At 43.2% G+C, this 17465-nt stretch overlaps 1 protein-coding gene across 1 annotated transcript in view; it reads left to right on the top strand.

Annotated features, from left to right (window-relative positions):
- HDAC9 (histone deacetylase 9) overlaps positions 1-17465 on the top strand; it is a 504774-nt gene that overhangs the window by 324216 nt on the left and 163093 nt on the right. Inside the window, exon 13 of the mRNA XM_056857023.1 lies at positions 16352-16526. Coding sequence (XP_056713001.1) covers positions 16352-16526 — 175 coding nt within the window. The remainder of the gene's footprint in view (positions 1-16351; positions 16527-17465) is intronic.

Below are 17465 nucleotides of genomic sequence, written 5' to 3'. Positions count from 1 at the left end.
CAATCTTTCGTTGTCACCTATATTGAAACGTTTCCTCTGCAGTCGCCAGATTACAAAGTAGCGAAGCTCATTTTCATTATGGTGCATCTCGAGAAAATGTTCTACAACCGGGGCAGATACTATCTTGGCCCGTATCCTGGATTTATGCTCCAATATGCGCATTTTAATTGGTCTAATTGATGAGCCTATGTAAAATTTGCCACACGGGCAGCGCAAACAGTAAACACAGAAACGTGTGTCACAGTTGGTAAAGGACTGCAATTTGAATACAAAATCACTATCAGTTCTCCTGAATTCTTTGACTTCAAGACATAGATCACATGCCATGCATTTATGGCACTTATAGTGTCCCACAATAGATTTGCCTGAAACATCCCTGTATATATCTGAATGCAGAGGAAACGTTTCAATATAGGTGACAACGAAAGATTGTTAAGGCAGAAGGAGGCTTTCTTCATTCACCTTTTGAACACGATGTCTCCAAATGGATTAAACCTGGATAATGATTTTTCTTGCTTTCTATAGGGTAAAGCCAATGTTAAAATGCTGCTAAAATATACACTGTCACTTTAAGAATTCCAACCAACTACCCACCACAAATTGCATTATTGGGGTTGCCAGTTTGTGACCTGAAGCATTACTCTTTACCCTTAAATGGTGGACTATATGGTATTATACTAGGACTGTCAGTTCTAAGGTTGCCAAGCTCCAGGTGGGGCCTGGAGATTTCTTACTTCCTATAAGGTTAAGCTGATGTTAAAATGCTGCTAAAATATACATTGTCACTTTAAAGAATTCTAACCCACTTCGGGGATGCATCATCAGCAACACCTGGGTTTTCCTATGTATCTGATTAAGACTCTGTTCTAGTTTATTAGCTGCACTATGTGATGTACTTTACTGACTTCTGATTGCTCATACTTACCCTGTGTGGGAAGGAATGATGACTATGTAACAGCACTTTTGTATTGTAAGTATATTGTATTGACTCAATTTTTAATAGTCATAATCTTTATATATTTATATACTGATGGTAATATATTAATTTTTAGAAGGACTGAAGAAAGATTTCCACTGCTGTGGATCTGAAACGGCCGTATCCATCGATGATTGTGGCTCTATATGAACTTTACACAAGGATTACAATATTAGCATTCATTTGGTACTCAGTTGAGACCTTTGGAACTTCCTCTATATATTTGTGGTACTCAGCTGAGACCTTTGGAAATTTCTCTACATTTTTTGTGTGAACTGTACATATTGTATATAATTGTGTTGTATATATGTCACGTATATGGTCTATGTTTCACCTCAGTAGCTTATAAATATTTGCACTTTGTGTATATACAGTTTCCTGTACTGTTTTTCTAAACCTTTTGGTACAAGTACAGAGGTGCCGTTTTTCTCCCCACTGCCTGGAGGTTGGCAACCCTATTGCCCACTAGAAGCAACATTGTCAGTGGCAAGCCTCATTGGCCTCTCCTGTATATATAAGGGTGCTATGCCTTTTTGTTGGGGTTGTTTGGTCCTTTTCAGCCCCTGTAGTTTTGGAAGTGGTTGAAGAGCGAGGAGCTCGGTGTTGGTGTTAGCAGTAGGGTTGCCAAGTGCCAGGTGGTGGCGGGCCAACTCCCACCAATTCACCTGGCTGCCGCCAACCAGCTGAGGGTCGGCGGGCAACACATGCATGTGAGCCTGCCCACCGTGCCACGTCATTTTTGGTTTACAGCTGGAAGCGCTGCATCGCAAGGGGCCGTTTACCACTCAAACTCCCAGTTTGAGCCACGCGCCCATGCGATCTTTACCTCCCGCTAGAGGAGAGGGGGGAACCTGGCAACCCTAGTTAGCAGTGTACTGAGACATTTAGCCTAATTATGTTTTAGACATGTTGAACTTCATTTGTTACCCCTACTAGGGTTGCCAGCTCTGGGTTTGGAAATACCTGGGGATTAGAGAGTGGGGTCTGGGAGGGTGGAGTTTAGGGAGGGGAGAGACCTCGGTAGGGTATAATGCCATACAATCCACCTTCCAAAGCAGCCATTCTCTCCAGGAAAGGTGACATAAATGTTATAAATAATACATACATAAATAAACGATTTGTGTAGCCTGGAGATCAGTTGTAATTCTGGGAGGCAAGGGGGGCTGCAAAATGTGTGGGGGGAATCCCATCTCCCCACCCCATTTGTGAGCCAGCATAACCACTCCCCTCCGAGCCCCACTATGTGGCGGCAGTGTCTGGTAGCAGCCCCAGTCCTGGAGCAGTTCCAGGCATCTGCTGGCTCTGTGGCTGGGCCCAGAGTGGATCCCTGTGGCAGTGGCTTTGTCACAGAGCATTGTCTGAGCAAAAGGTAAGAGCATTGTCTGAGCATGCACAGACAACGCTATTTTTTTAATCAGAGGGGATTTAAATGCCCAATTTTTTTTAAGTTTTCAGATTTTTCTGCAAACCTGGGGAGTACTCCAAGTTTGCAGGAAAATCGATATCGGGTTGGTGTGGCCCTGAGCCATGGATTTAGTTATCCGCAGATGCAGGTCACATGTCACTATTAAATATATAAATATCCAGCCCCCACCTGGAGGATGGCAACTATACCCCTACCCTTAGCTGATAGAACACAGCAAGCTGCCCCTCAGTGGCTAAGAGTGAGAGAAAGAGAGCAGAGAGCCCCATCAAATACAGAAAAACATGCTGCCCTCAGTAGCTGAGGAGCAATGACAGAGGTGGCAGGCAGTATTTTCGATGAACACAATGCTGGGAGAAATCCCAGATGTGTCAGCCATAAATAGAGTCAAACAAATACTCCCCCCCCCCTTGCAAGTTGCTGAGGGGATTTTTTGTTGTTGTTGATGATGATGGTATTGAGAACTGGCACCTTTTTCAGAACTCCCCCAAGTCCTGAGTGGGAAACTGGTTGAAATCAACACAACCTTATATATGATTGTGTGTGTGTAAAGTGCTGTCAAGTTGCAGCCGACTTATATGATTACTGGTATTTAAAAAACACACAAAAAAGCACTGGTTTTGCTCTACTGCTACCTATCATAAATGGAATGGAATGCAGCACAAGGTTTCAATGGAACTCCAATGCCAGTCTGTCTGTCCATTTTCACCCCATCCTTCCTCCAAGGAGCTATGGGTAATGTATGTAGTTCTTCTTTTCCCATTGTGTGCCTGAGCGAGCGTGATTGACCCAAGTTCATCACATGGCTGAGTGGGGCTTGAACCCAGATCTCCCAAGTCCAGCAGTCTAATTACTACACCATACTGACTCACTAGTGACTTCTCAGAAAGACTTTTGTATTGGCTGGGGAGATGGGATATCAGAAGAATTAATTCATTGCATTGATTGCAGTGTGGAACCACCATTTCAATTCCCCTGTCTATTAGAGGTCCTTGTATAGGCTGTCTCTTTGGGTTTCCCCTGCCCAGAAAGTTGTTCAAAATGTCAGGCTGGGCAACAACTTAATGCCATCAACTGCACTCAAAATCTCTGTAAATGTGGTTTGGGGCTTTCCCACATGGTTTTTTTCTGTCAGTTCTGTCCCCATACTGCTTTGGTTTATCCCCTAATTTACATACACATTTTTTTGCCATTAATTTTAACTTCATCCCCCCCGCTCTCATTTTTTCCAGTTCTTTTGAGACCACTTTTAACCCGGTCTTTTTCTAGAAGCCAATTGAGTCATCTTTTTCATTGTGCGTGATGTTTCCATCAATTTTCTTTGTCTTACCCACTCCTACCCACCTCCAGCTCACTTTTCGATGATTGGACTGTCTTATGGTCAAACCACTCCCTTTCCTCCTCCCACCTAGAAGACAAATAATTTCATTTTTATTTTTTTAAAGGCACCAAAATATCAGTATATGAATACAGTATTGTAGTAATAGTTTAAGCAAATTCTCCAAATTCCCAGCTTTAATTTTTTTTAAGTAAGTCTCTATCCTCCTCTCTTGTGTAAATATAAGGAAAAATAGCATCTATCTGAAGGGAACTGGATAAAGACTTACTTAAAAAAATAAAAGAAAGGTGGAACTTCAGAGAAGCTGCTTAAACCATCACTACAACACTGTATCAATATATAGGAAGAATTTTCTAACAGAGCTGTTCTTCAGTGGAACAGGCTTCCTCGAGAGGTGGTAAGCTCTCCTTCCATGGAGGTTTTTAAAAAGAGATTAGATGGCCATCTGTCAGCAATGCTGACTCTGTGACCTAAGGCAGATGATGAGAGGGAGGGCATCTTGGCCATCTTCTGGTCACTGTGTGTGTGTGTGAGGGAGGTAGTTGTGAATTTCCTGCATTGTGCAGGGGGTTGGTCTTGATGACCCTGGTGGTCCCTTCCAACTCTATGATTCTATGATTCTATATCAATATAAGCATGCACAAAAAAATAAAAAGGGGGTGCTGTGAGGCACCAATGACACCTTCGCTTGAAAATCCTGATTGTTTAATATACACAAAGAAAAGAAACTGACTCCACAACTGTGAAAATGCAGAGGGAAGGCAGATGTGTGGAAGAACTGTGCTCAAACCCATTCCACTGCTTGTGGATCAACTGACAAAAAAATCAGGAGTAAGTCGGGCGTACGGAAAAGCCCTTTGTTTTTCTATTGAGTATTTGAAAATTTCACTTCAAGTTGAATATGTTTCTGCTGCCATTAATCAGCATCCTTATTTGCCTCAAGTCAAGGGCATTGAAGGAAAATTGCCCACATTTATGCCAGTTTCGTTTTCTTAGGGAGTTAATGGTTACACAACCTGGGGAGACATGGCTATTCTATTGTCAGAACGATGAGGGCCTCAAGCAAAAAGAATAGCCTCACAAAGAGTATCAACTACTTTCTGAACTGGAAAGACTCTTAAGCACAACTAGAGGATCCTTCATTGATCCAACTCTAAAGGACAAGTATATGGATAATCATTCCCAGTTAACCCACTCTTTTAACTCACTGAAAATATCTTTAGAGATTGGATGCCTTGATCAACCATACTGGAAAAGGGCCCCTGGGCAATCTGCCTGATCTCCCTTACTTCCCCTCAATTTGAGCCAGCAAAGGCCTAGGGACTGCAATCAGGGATGCTGACGATGCTCAAAGACATAGGGCTGTATAATTAGCTGCAAGGTCAACTGGGCTTGAATCTGAAAGGGAGAAGCGGAAATTTCAAAGTGGTTAATCAGTGGATTCAAAATAGTCCTCTAAACAACATGGCTGTTCACGATAGAACACAACTTAACTTCCTTACTTGTGTCCGGTTGGGGAGCGGAGAAGTGTTATTCTAATTGTTTGTTAGGCCACTTCAGACAACATAGCTCCTATCTGGTATAGCTAACATTAACAGTGGGGAGTGAATGTTATCTGAATCACATGGAAAACACTACTGTACATTAAGTAGTATGACCCCCAATGAGCAGACTCTGGATTGTGACTCAGAGAAGCCTCAGAGAAAAAGCCTGAGGAGCCAGAAATATAGCCTGGGGGAAAGCAGGGAACTCCAGGAGACCCCTGCATGGTAGTTGAATCTGCCCTATCTGTTCCAGAGGCTGCCCCTAGGTAGTCTGCTGTTGAAGCGCCTTCACCAGCACTTGCCATTAAATAGTATGAAGTTGGAGATCTTCCATCAGATCGTCCCTCTTCCTTCCAGGTCTTGGGGCAACTTAGTGCCAGCCCATTCACAAGCCCACCAGGATCCACTTCCGCCCACTAGGATCAGCAGAGGCAGCTGAGATATCCCAGCAGAGACACATTACCAGGCTCAAAGCCTTGGGTTAGGAGGGGAATCTTGCTGGATCATCCAGCTCACAAGGCCACAGTCTTTTGGGTGCTAAATCCAGCTCTAGATCCTTCCAAGTAATCAGTGGCAGGGTAAGTTCTGGTTCTCAAGGAGACCAGGAAACATGAGGCCAGAAAATCTACTGAGTAGTGCTTACTGAGACCGAGAAGATTTCAGCCTATCATACCCATATACCATTTGCTTTGTCCTGGAGGCTTTATTTTCATCCTCTACAACTTGAGGAATACTTTCATCACCAGACTTGATCCAACACACACCACCATGCCACACTACTATCTGGCTCTATTGACTCATTAGCCCATACCCTTTTGGAATGCCGCTTTTACGAGGAACTTCGATCGCACTATATTTCCCCCCTTTTAATATACAAATCCAATGCCTCTGTGACTGACATAATGCCTTTTTTACTAAGTGATAGGGACCCCAAGGCTACATTGTCAGTGGCAAGATTTGTTTCAGTCCTTATATCCCTCCAACACTAGATATATGCTGCTCAAGATCAATTGATCAAAGAGCTTCTAAGGGATAAAAGGAAGGAAAGGAAAGGACTACAGAAACAAAAATTCTGCACAGATTATTTTTTATTATTGCAATACCACATTAAATTTGTATGGAATGTTTCCATTGTCACGCCTAGGTAGATATCTTAATAGTAAATGGTATAGTTTGCCAGGGTCAGAGGATAGAGTAGAAACCAAAATAAATAAAATATTTCCGTCATGCAGAAGAAAATGTTAGCCATAGCCTCAGAAACAATGCAGATATCATGTCAAAGACACCCTTATCATAAACAAATTGTGTTACATAAAGGATCCTGGTTGAGGCAATTCTCCAAAACTACATTGCACAGACCACTATATTCAGGCACCCACTGAGCTGAAGAAATATCCTACAAATGTGTAGAAGAAAATTTGCTCAGACATACTGCAGGTATCTTGACCAGTATCTTCTATTTACCAACCAAAATACACAAACCAGGTATACCTTTTCAGGTCCCACTACTAATGGTCAGGGTATCTGTCTCTGTAGACTTCATTCTCAGGCCTTATGATACCATTATTTGTAGATATTTGTGAGACTGGCAGCAATCTCCTAGTAAACTACTACTATGATCAACATGGATCTAAATATCAAAATCCATCACAAATAAATGTAAATGTGAATGTTACCCCTATGGCCACCAAGCATTATCACTTTGCTCTTATCCACCTTATTTGAGATCTCATGACAACTTGTATCTTCAGGTAAATAGTACTGCCATGGGTACCATGCGTGGCTCCACAATATGGAAGGTACTCAGTACTTCCTTAGCTCCCTTCCTCAATGGCCTCTCCTTTACCCAAGATACATTGACAACATCTTCATCATATGGATCCATAAAGAGGACCTTGAAAAATTTACCCATGAACTTAATAAATTTAACACTGTCAATCTGAGCTTGGGCCAGTCTATGCAATGCATTCGCTTTCTGGATTTATGAGTAGGGTTGCCAGGTCCCTCTTTGCCACTGGCAGGAGATTTTTGGGGCAGAGCCTGAGGAGGGTGGGGTTTGAAGATGGGAGGGACTTCAATGCCATAGAGTTCAATTGCCAAAGCGGCCACTTTTCTCCAGGTGATCTGATCTCTATTGGCTGGAGATCAGTTGTATTAGCAGGAGATCTCCTGCTACTACCTGGCAGTTGGCAACCCTATTTATGAGTGGTGGGGCCTCAAAAGCTGGAAGTGCCCTGGGCCTCTTGGACCTCTGAGATGGTCTGGCTGCCCTGAATACTTTTGTAGAAGTCTGGGATATAAATGGAGTAAATCAATGAATACAATAGGGAAATTCAAAAATGGTTAGGGTGTCTATTGGATAAGTGCCAATAAAGGAGTAAAAATGTGGTTAGTAGTAAGAACAGGCCTGCCTTTCAGCATATAAGGATTTGCAGTTTGTGAGGTTTTCTTTTTAAATTTCCAAACACTGGATAATTTAGTTTGTCACTTGTCCCAAATGAGAACTCTCGGGGACAACTGTAATATTTCTTTGAGTGAACACAGGGCCAAGATAATTAGGAATAAAGAGGTGAGCTTCAAGAAGAGTCGTCTGCAAAATTTCACTTGGTAAAAGTGAGGGTGGTAGGTAGGAAATCTGTATAATAACAAGCTTGTCACAAACCAAGGCCAGCTAAATAGAACAATTAGAATTAACATTTTGCCTCAGCTGGGATTTCAGATGCTTGACTCTTTTACTATATATATTTAAAGCTCATTTTTAAAAAAGTATCACAGTATTGGCACAGTCCATCAGGAAATTCTGTAAAAGCCTCATTTAAAATAATGGGAGCAATGGAAGAGAACCCTTGTGAGGCTTTGATTTGAATGAATTATCTACTTTCATCCATTGTAGTTTAAGTACCAGCTGATATTGGGTATGTTTGCATTTTATTATTTTCTAGTAAATGTAAAAATAACAAAAACTAAAGAGCATTGCTTAGTGGGGGATATGTTCTAACATTGTACAGTATTTGCATGTTTTCTCTTTTGTGCCATATAGCAGCTTCACTGTGGGCCAGAGATTTGAATATGAAAAACAGAATAGAGAAAGGGTCAAACCCTGCCTCTTCCTGATACCCTGCCCATGATCCAATTCAAGTGGGCCAGACAGGGCTGCTATTTTCCTGGTGGGGGATCCCCTGTCCTAGATCTTGTTTCTCTTCCTTAGACTGGTGGTGGGAAATTTATTTTTAAAAATGGCTCTAAGTTTTTATATAGAGTTTCTGGCAAGATGTGACATCACTTAGGGATTTCCCCCCGAACTGATGTCACATTGTTGCCAACAGTGCCCCCCATGTCCCTGCCCTTGACTCTTGCTGGTTGTCAGGTGGTGCCTGGCAACCCTAGGGCCATAGTTCCTTTTAATCTTTAAAAACCCTGCAGGAGATTATGTTTAGTCTGAACCTTAAACTCAGATTACATAAGCATATTCATATGCTCAGTAGCTGCTTTGCCTACAAATCCTCTAGTCATTACAGAATTAAATGGTTATGATTAGGGTTGCCAAATACCCGATGCCCGCCAATCCGCCATGCTGCCCACCGACCTTCAGCTAGTTGGCAGGCAGAAGTAGGAAGAGGGGGGAGTGATCCTAGCACTTAAGTGCATGGCACGATAATATCACTTCCAGGTTTACCCCAGAAGTGCTGGCATTGTGCGGGGTGCTCTAACAATTTCCTCCAAAAACTATGGTAAACCCGGAAGTGCTGATTGTGAGAGATCCTGAGCTGAGGTGACTGCTGCTGCTTGCTGGAATCAGATTGGATTACTCCTCCTGACCCCTGCTTCTGCTGGAAGAGAAGACATCCACAGTTTGACCCATTTTGGGGATTTTCTCTATAACTTTTTTCCTGTGTGTGTGTGTATGTGGGGGGAATTCTGTGTGTGTGGGGAAGCCAAATGGGGGGCTGTTCTGCTGGGGGGGTTGATTGCCTCTGCGCTACTGGTTTTTTTCCACTGGTTGCCACCTTTGCCTGGAGGTCAGTGTGGGTTGGTGAGCCTCCTCTCTCTGGCTGCCCCGTTGTTCTCCTTCATTTGGAATTTGCATCTTCTTGTTGTGGAGGGGGCTGTTCTGCTTGGGGGCTGATTGTCTCTGTGGGCCGTGTCCATAGAATCTGAGCTTTTGCCTTCTTTTGCGTAATGGGGGGAGGGAATGGCGTGTAGCGGGCGTGCATGTGTGTATGCGCCAGTGGTGTCGTGTGCCATAAAATACAGCATCCTGCTTATTCTCCCCCTCCCCGGCCCCCCGCGGGTGTCCCTGCTCAGGATTTCTCCTTTCCCATGACAGTGACAGCTTAGCCACATTGTCTCCTCCCTCAATTTTCCCCCTGTCTTCATTGTTTTTGGGTGCCCCTGGGGCTGAGGAAGCAGTGACAGGAGGAAGTGAAATGTAGAGGAAAGGGCAGGCCTTCTTGATCCTCTGGCCTGATTACTTGGAAGTAAGAGCCGTGGTGTGGCTTTGCTCCCAAGGTAAAGCGGAGCAAATTGTAAACAACGCAGCCTTTTATCAGTCCGCAACAATGGGAGGTTTTGCCTTGGATTTGCTGCTCTCCAGATGCACATTTTCCCCATCCAAATTCTCAAACCCCCCTGCAGAGTTTTGAGAATTTGTCTGGGGGAAATTGCATCTAGAGAGCAGCAAATCCAAAGCAAAACCTCCTGTGCATAAATAGCCAACGAGAAACAATGGGAGGTTTTGCCTTGGATTTGCCGCTCTCTAGATGCACATTAAGGATTGCCTGCTCCCATACATTCCAATGGGCGGATGGGGGGACCACTTCCAGACCCCATAACTCGGGACCCCTGACCCAATCTTCACCAAACCTAGGGGTTCTTGCAAGTACGGTCCCTCCAAACTACCCTGAAAGTTTGGGACCTCTACCTCCAAAAATGCTCCCCGGAATCGTGGAAAGCCGCAAATGTGCTTTAAATGGCTTTATTCGGCTGAATTTATTCAGGAAAGCCGAATTTCATGCCAAATTCCACGAATCTGAATAGGGGGAGTTCGGACTTCGGCATTTCTAAAATAAAAACAGGGAAAATTTTGCCGAATCCGAATTTTACCAAAAAAAAAATTTCAACAGCCCTAACTTACAGATGTACATTTGAGCAAGTATTATAGGGGCATAGGAGCAAGCGCACAGCAGATCATCTAAGGGCAAAAGTGCTATCAGTGCCTTCAGATTCCAAAAACTGTCTGCCAGCAGGTACCTTTTGTCGATTTTCAGTTGGCTTCCCAAGTCAAAAGAGTTTTTTGCATCGTGTGGTACATACCCTACACTGAGATTGGACAAAGCAGTGTCACTCCTCTTAACTTGCAGACAGGTATGACTTGATGGTCCAAAAAGCAGGATAGGTTTGCTGCATTGATTGCTCATTAATGAGATCATGGTTAATGGCCAAGCCACACCAAAGGCACAGTGTCCATTAACTTATACTAGGACTTTGCTGTACATTCACACAATTCCTTTAGACAGTTGCTATGATTACTTCAAAATGTATTCTGCTTTCCTTGGTCCAAAATCAATTGGAGACACCAGAAGCTGGAAACTACATTTTACCAGGCAGACTATAATATAGTATGTGCTAACACAGCCCTAATTTTATTTTCCACATTTTGATCCTCAAGTTATACCTAGGTCAGCAAGTATAGATACTCCTCTGTGCCCAACCCAAAATTAACTCACCCTGGCAACGAGTGATCTCACATTAAATACCGTAAAACCTGCCCTAAAGATTCCGCTGTCTGAAATGGTGAACACATTAAAAGTTTCTTCATGGCTTCCAAGAGACCCACGGTCAACTTTTACTTAATGGCTTGCTGTATTCATCAAGGTATCTTTTGAGGCCCTCATAGGCTTGCTTAAATTTCGATCACACTTTTCTAAAGTATCTCATTGCAAACAGATCTTTGCTAGTGCTTGAGGCAGCCCCTGGCCTCAGGAAACTTGACATTCTCAGAGATGGCAATAATATTTGGAAGGCCTAATGTAGCTCCTGAAAGGGAAAAGCAGTGGAATGGACAGCCAGCAAACATGCACTGTCTGGTTGTCTGAGAGACACAAACTACGTGGAGTGATTTCTGGAGCAATAGATAGTGGAGCACTTTCTGTGAATTCACCTTTGTGGCTCCCCCCACATCTCGCACCACTCAGGACCAGGGGTGGGGGAGATCAGGGGCTGTGGCAAGGAGGGAAATTTTGGCAAGCTTGTGTGACAAATCTGCCAGGATCCAACTCAATATTTGGGATCTGTGGCAAGTGGTTATGACCAAAATATTATCTGTTTATTTCAGTGGAAGAAGCATAGCTATATATGACTATTTCCCCTCTGTGTGCATGTATCTGTGCCCTTCATTGAAGTCAGAACATTGATGGTGCAGTAATGTAACCAAATTAGGCCCTGGTAGGTAAGTCACTCCCCAGTAATGCGCACGGAATGAAGCAAGAAAGCTTTGTCGAAGAAATTTGAGAAAAGTTCTTAAAAACAAAGTATATAATTCAGTGGATTCATAACACATAGATAACTAACAAAGACTAACTGGCTGTTCTATTTACATTTACCTAACAGTAGCAATGCTAGTTCATATGCTGAAATATGATGTTATTCCCTGGTTTGTGCTGAGAGGTCTCCATGCTTTTTGTTCTCCCTGGGACTGATCTTGCCCGTACTATATTTAGCCGCCTTTTAAATTGTTTGGTTTTTAAATGTAGTTTTATATTCATTTTATTCATTTATGTTGTATGTTTTTAATGCTGATGAATTGTTATTTTATATTGTTGTGAGCCGCCCTGAGCCTGGTTTATGCTGGGAAAGGGCAGGATAGAAGTTGAATAAAATAAATGAATTCCAGAGCATACAAAGAGTATCATCAGGCAGCAAGGGTGCGTAGGTCACAGTTCTTGCCAAACTCTCTCTGCCCCACCTACTTTACAAGGTGTCTGTTGTGGGAAGAGGAAGGGAAGGAGATTGTAAGTGGGTTTGTTTCTCCTTAAAAGGTAGAGAAAATCAGGTTATAAAACCCAACTCTTCTTCCTCCACCTCCTCTTCTTCTTCTCCTGAAGCCAATTTTAACATCTCGTACAGCAATTTGAGATAATCTGTCTGCTATGCGGTTTTCCTGCTGCTTGATGTGAGAAATCTCAAACTGGAAATCTTGCAAATTCAAAGCCCAACTAAGAATTCTGTCACTGTTACACTTCATTTTATTAAAGACTAATGAATTGCAATCAGTTTGTAAGTAAAACTTGCTCCCACTCAGATAAGGATGCAGCTTGTTAACAGCCCAACGGATGGCAAGACATTCTTCTCAATAGTACAATAGGCTGTTTCCCTTGGCAATAACTTTCAGTTGAGGAATACAATAGGATGTAATTCTCGATCACGTGCTTTCTGGGCCAAAACAGCACCCAGGCTATGTTTACAGTTTGGAGAACAAATGGCTTCTGAAAATCTGGAGCAATCAGGACAGGAGCTTGCATGAGCTTTTCCTTGACTGTCAAAGGCTGCTTGACATTCTGGAGTCCAGTTCAGTTTAATTGGTAGCTTTTTCGTGCACTAATGTTTGAGAGGGGGCACAATCTAGCTACAGTTTGGGACGAACCGTCTGTAGTAACTGGCGAACACTATTGCACTTCCTTTTTGCACTTATTATTGCACTTGCTTTTTGTCAGAAGGAGCAGGCCATTCTTGGGTACCAGCTATTTTGGCTTACTCTTGCCACTGCCAACTCTATGGCCTAATGAGATTACTTAATAGCAGCCAAACTGACACCTTAGGGCTCTGATGGTAAGGCCTGCATCATGAAGTTTCTGCAAAATGATGCACAGATGCTGAAAAACATTCTTCTCAGGTAGCTGACATGATATAAAAGTCATCTTGATAGGCACAAGCAAAAGCAAGTCCACTCAAAAGTTTGCCCATGAGCTTCTGAAAGATCTTACTGGCCCATTCAGCCCAAATGGCATAGTGACAAATTGTTAATGTCCCAGGGGGCTTATTTTAGGCTTCAGGAATTAAAGGCACTTGATAATACCCTTTTGTTGATTGAACTGAGGTCAGCACCAGAATCCACACTTCCTGAAAGAATAATCTTACGATTTATGACAACTAGTTCCATCCTCAGCTTGTGGACCCACTGCCATTGCTGAGATAACTAGCTGAAGAAGAAGAGTTGGTTATTTCGTGGAATGTAAATGGTTTGAATGAAAAAGTGAAGAGAGGACGGATTTTTTAATTTCTACAAAAACAAAAGTATTCACTGATATGTTTGCAGGAAACTCATATTGCTAAGAAAGGCAAAAAATATTTGGAAAGGAAATCTTTGGGACAATCCTTTATTTCATTAGCCAAAACAAAAACTAAAGGACTAGTTATCTATGCTCAGGCCTCATTTGCTCCTGAACTAGTGTACAAAGATGAAAAGGGCAGAATACTTATGATAAGAGCTAAAATATTTGGACATGCTTCTAAATCTATTGAGGTCAGTAAGTTTAGAATGCTGAAACTCTATTTAGGATTGTATTGTTACAATCCTTAAGGGGGAGTGAAATGCCTCTGGAGATGGCATGTGTAGATGCCACTTATGCTGTCTAAAGTGGCACACACGCCGGCACAGGGCTACTTATGGCGGCAGCAGGGGAGTGCTTTGTCAGCACCTCCCTTGGGTGCCACAGAAGCTGCCGCAGGAGCATAGCTCTGGCGCTGGAGCTTGAGCTGGTGCCAAAAGAGGCGTTCCTGGGGTGGAGCTGATTCTCTAAGCCCTTTCGCCCCAGGTGCATCCCCGTGAAACCCAATGGAGTGGTTTCACAGGGTTTTTCTAAAAATAGCATTTTTTGGCTTGCTGTGTTAAGCAGCAAGCTGCTCAGCAGGTGGCACAGCTGCACCGTCCCTGGACACTCCCTAACTAACCCCCTTTAGGATTGCGCAGTTAATCTCTCATTTGCCGAAATGGGGCCAGGCTCTTCCTGTGCACTAATTAGGCCTGACCCTCCAGTATGCCTCCTGGAAAGCTTTCCTCTTCTTGTCCAAGACCCTGGATAGACTTGGTATAGAGCGGTGGACTCTAATTTGGAGAACCGGGTTTGATTCCCCACTCCTCCACATGAGCAGTGGACTCTAATCTGGTGAACTGGGTTTGTTTCCCCACTCCTACACATGAAAGCAGGACTACAGCTGAACATCAAGAAGACAAAAGTAACGACTACAGGAGAATTACACAGCTTTAAGGTTGACAATGAGGAAATTGAAATTGTTGAAGACTTTCTATTCCTTGGCTCCATCACCAACCAAAAGGGAGACTGCCGCCAAGAAATCAGAAGGAGATTGAGACTGGGAAGGACAGCCGTGAAGGAGCTAGAAAAGATTCTGAAGTGTAAGGATGTGTCACTGGCCACCAAGATTAAGTTAATTCATGCCATTGTATTCCCTATTACTATGTATGGGTGTGAAAGCTGGATATTGAAGAAAGCTGATAGGAAGAAAGTAAATTCCTTTGAAATGTGGTGTTGGAGGAGAGTGTTACAGATACTGTGGACGGCCAAAAAACAAAAACAAAACAAATCAGTGGGTCTTAGATCAACCCTAGAAGCTAAAATGACTAAACTGAGGTTATCGTATTTTAGTCACATCATGAGACGACAAGAGTCACTGGAAAAGACAGTCTTGCTAGAAAAAGTTGAGGGCAGCAGGAAAAGAGGAAGACTCAACAAGAGATGGATGGACTCAATAAAGGAACCCACAGCCCTCAGTTTGCAAGATCTGAGCAAGGCTGTCAAAGATAGGAAATTTTGGAGGACTTTGATTCATAGGGTCGCCATGAGTCGGAAGCGACTTGACGGCACTTAAAACACACACACACACATGAAGCCAAATGGGTGACCCTGAACTAGTCACAGTTCTCTCAGAACTTTCTCAGTCTCACCTACCTCACCAGGTGTCTATTGTGGGGAGAGAAAGGGAAGGCGATGGTAAGCTGGTTTGAGACTCTTTAAAGGTAGAGAAAATTGGGGTATAAAAACCAACTCTTCTTCTCCTTCTTCTCCTGACCAGGCAGAGGCTGCTCAAGAATTGGCCTGGTTTAGCTGATTTCTGTTTGCTGATGGGTGGAGTATGGGAGTGTGTGAATGAGGCTTCCTGAACCACCTACAGCCCTTCTAAAACCTGAATCCATACTTTAGGACCTTAATATACTGTGACTGAAAGCTGGAAGGAAAAGGGAAATATTCAAGGCTACCCCTGTTGGAATCTTCTCTCTCTCTCTCTCTTTTGCTGTCAAGTCACAGCTGCTTCCATGTCACAACCCTAGTATTCCTTGGAGGTCTCCTATCCAAATACTTGCCAGGGTTGAGGATGAGAGTGTGTGATTGGCCCAAGGTCACCCAGCAAGCTTCCATGCCCGAGTGGGAATTCGAACCTGGGTTTCAAATGGTCTCTGGGCATGTATAAAAGTGCATAAGGACTACAACATTAGGATGCCAAATAGAATTAAAGTGCAATCCGAAACAGATTTACGCTTTTCTACATCCACTGAAATAAACTGGCTTAGAAGGTTGTCACCCTGCATAGGATTGCACTGTCAGATGGGCATTTCTAATATAATATTTTTTATTTCTAATACATCTTTAGTCATCTGCATAGATTTTATTGCTCTGTGGCTACCTTATTTATGAAATAGGGACTCAGTTGAGTGACAGAAGTTTCTTTTGCTTGGATTGTTTTGTTTCATTGAAGATTGTCACTGAGTCTCTGCTTCTTTCAAGAACCTGTTTTCCTTTCTGGATACTTTTCTCCCACAAGTAGCTCCTAGGGATGCAGAACGTACACTGGAAATAGGCAGCCAATCAGGATCAGTGTGAACACATCTGCTGGACAGATTTATTCAGTAGGTTTTAGGTGGGACTTCGTTGGATCCTATTTAATAGAGCCCTGACCTGATGAACTTAATTTCTTGACACTTCCCCCTCCCCAAGTCTTCTGCTTGATCCTTTCTCACATTACCCTCTGTTGTGCTTCTTTCCTGTCAACAGCAGATCTTAGAGGGTCGCCGTATCCAGCAATTGCAAATGTACCAGGCTCAGATGGCTACAGTTGGCATGGCACGATTGGATAGACGTCAGCCTGTTGCCAGGACACAGTCTTCGCCAGCAACTCCAGCATTACCTCACCCGGCCGTGGATCAGCCAATTCAACATAGCCTCATGACTGGTAGGGCTCCCTAAAGACTCCATTTAATAGGCAGAGTAAATGCACGGTTCATGTAGGCTCAGTTGATTTAAATGCCATACATGCTTCTTTATGCTGTAGCAATGCATTCATTTTTAACTCTGTCCGACTGGACTTTCTGATGTGGTCTTGGCTTTAAGTCAACGAGTGCAGCTGATAAGCCACATGAATAATATTCACACACTCATAAATTCATATCGTTGACTGACTCCACCAGTCAAGCAACAGGTGCATTTAGGGTGCCGTTCAGCCATTTACCGTTTTTCCTTTTCTTTCTCTTTGTCATTCACACTGAGTTTGTTGGGGTTTTTTGCACAGACCACCAACAAGTTGAAACAAGACTGAATAGCATGACTGGGATAGATATTCCCAGCACTGTCTTTTGCCTCCAGTAGGACAGTCACTCAGTGATGCCAAATATGGTGTTTATCATTATTGAAAACAAAGCCATGGTTGAAACACAAATGACATAATCTGAGAAATGGTGTTTACTGTCAACAAAGAATGGCTTGCATGTGTTTGTGGCACATAGTTGTGGGAGCCACACCCACTGTTTGCATTAGTTTTGAGAGGCTGCTGTTTCTTCTTGTAAAGGCTCTTGCTTTCTCTTTTATCCAATATATGTGTATAAAGTGCCGTCAAGTTGCAGCCAACTTCTGGCGACCCCTTATGGGGTTTTCAAGGCAAGGGACTAATAGAGGTGGTTTGCCAGTGCCTTCCTCTGCATAGCAAACCTGGACTTCCTTGGTGGTCTGCCATCCAAATACTAACCAGGGCTGACCCTGCTTAGCTTCCGAGATCTGACGAGATCAGGCTATACCATGCTGCCTTCCCTCCTTTATCCAATATACTAGAAATAAAAAATCCATACTAGTACTGTCATACCACTTTGGGAGTGATACTTTTTTACAAAGCCTGTGC

Source organism: Euleptes europaea, chromosome 11 (assembly GCF_029931775.1).
Source record: "Euleptes europaea isolate rEulEur1 chromosome 11, rEulEur1.hap1, whole genome shotgun sequence".
NCBI lineage: Eukaryota > Metazoa > Chordata > Lepidosauria > Squamata > Sphaerodactylidae > Euleptes > Euleptes europaea.
The sequence above is the reverse complement of the archived record's forward strand: the minus strand, read 5'-3'. Positions and strand labels throughout refer to the sequence as shown.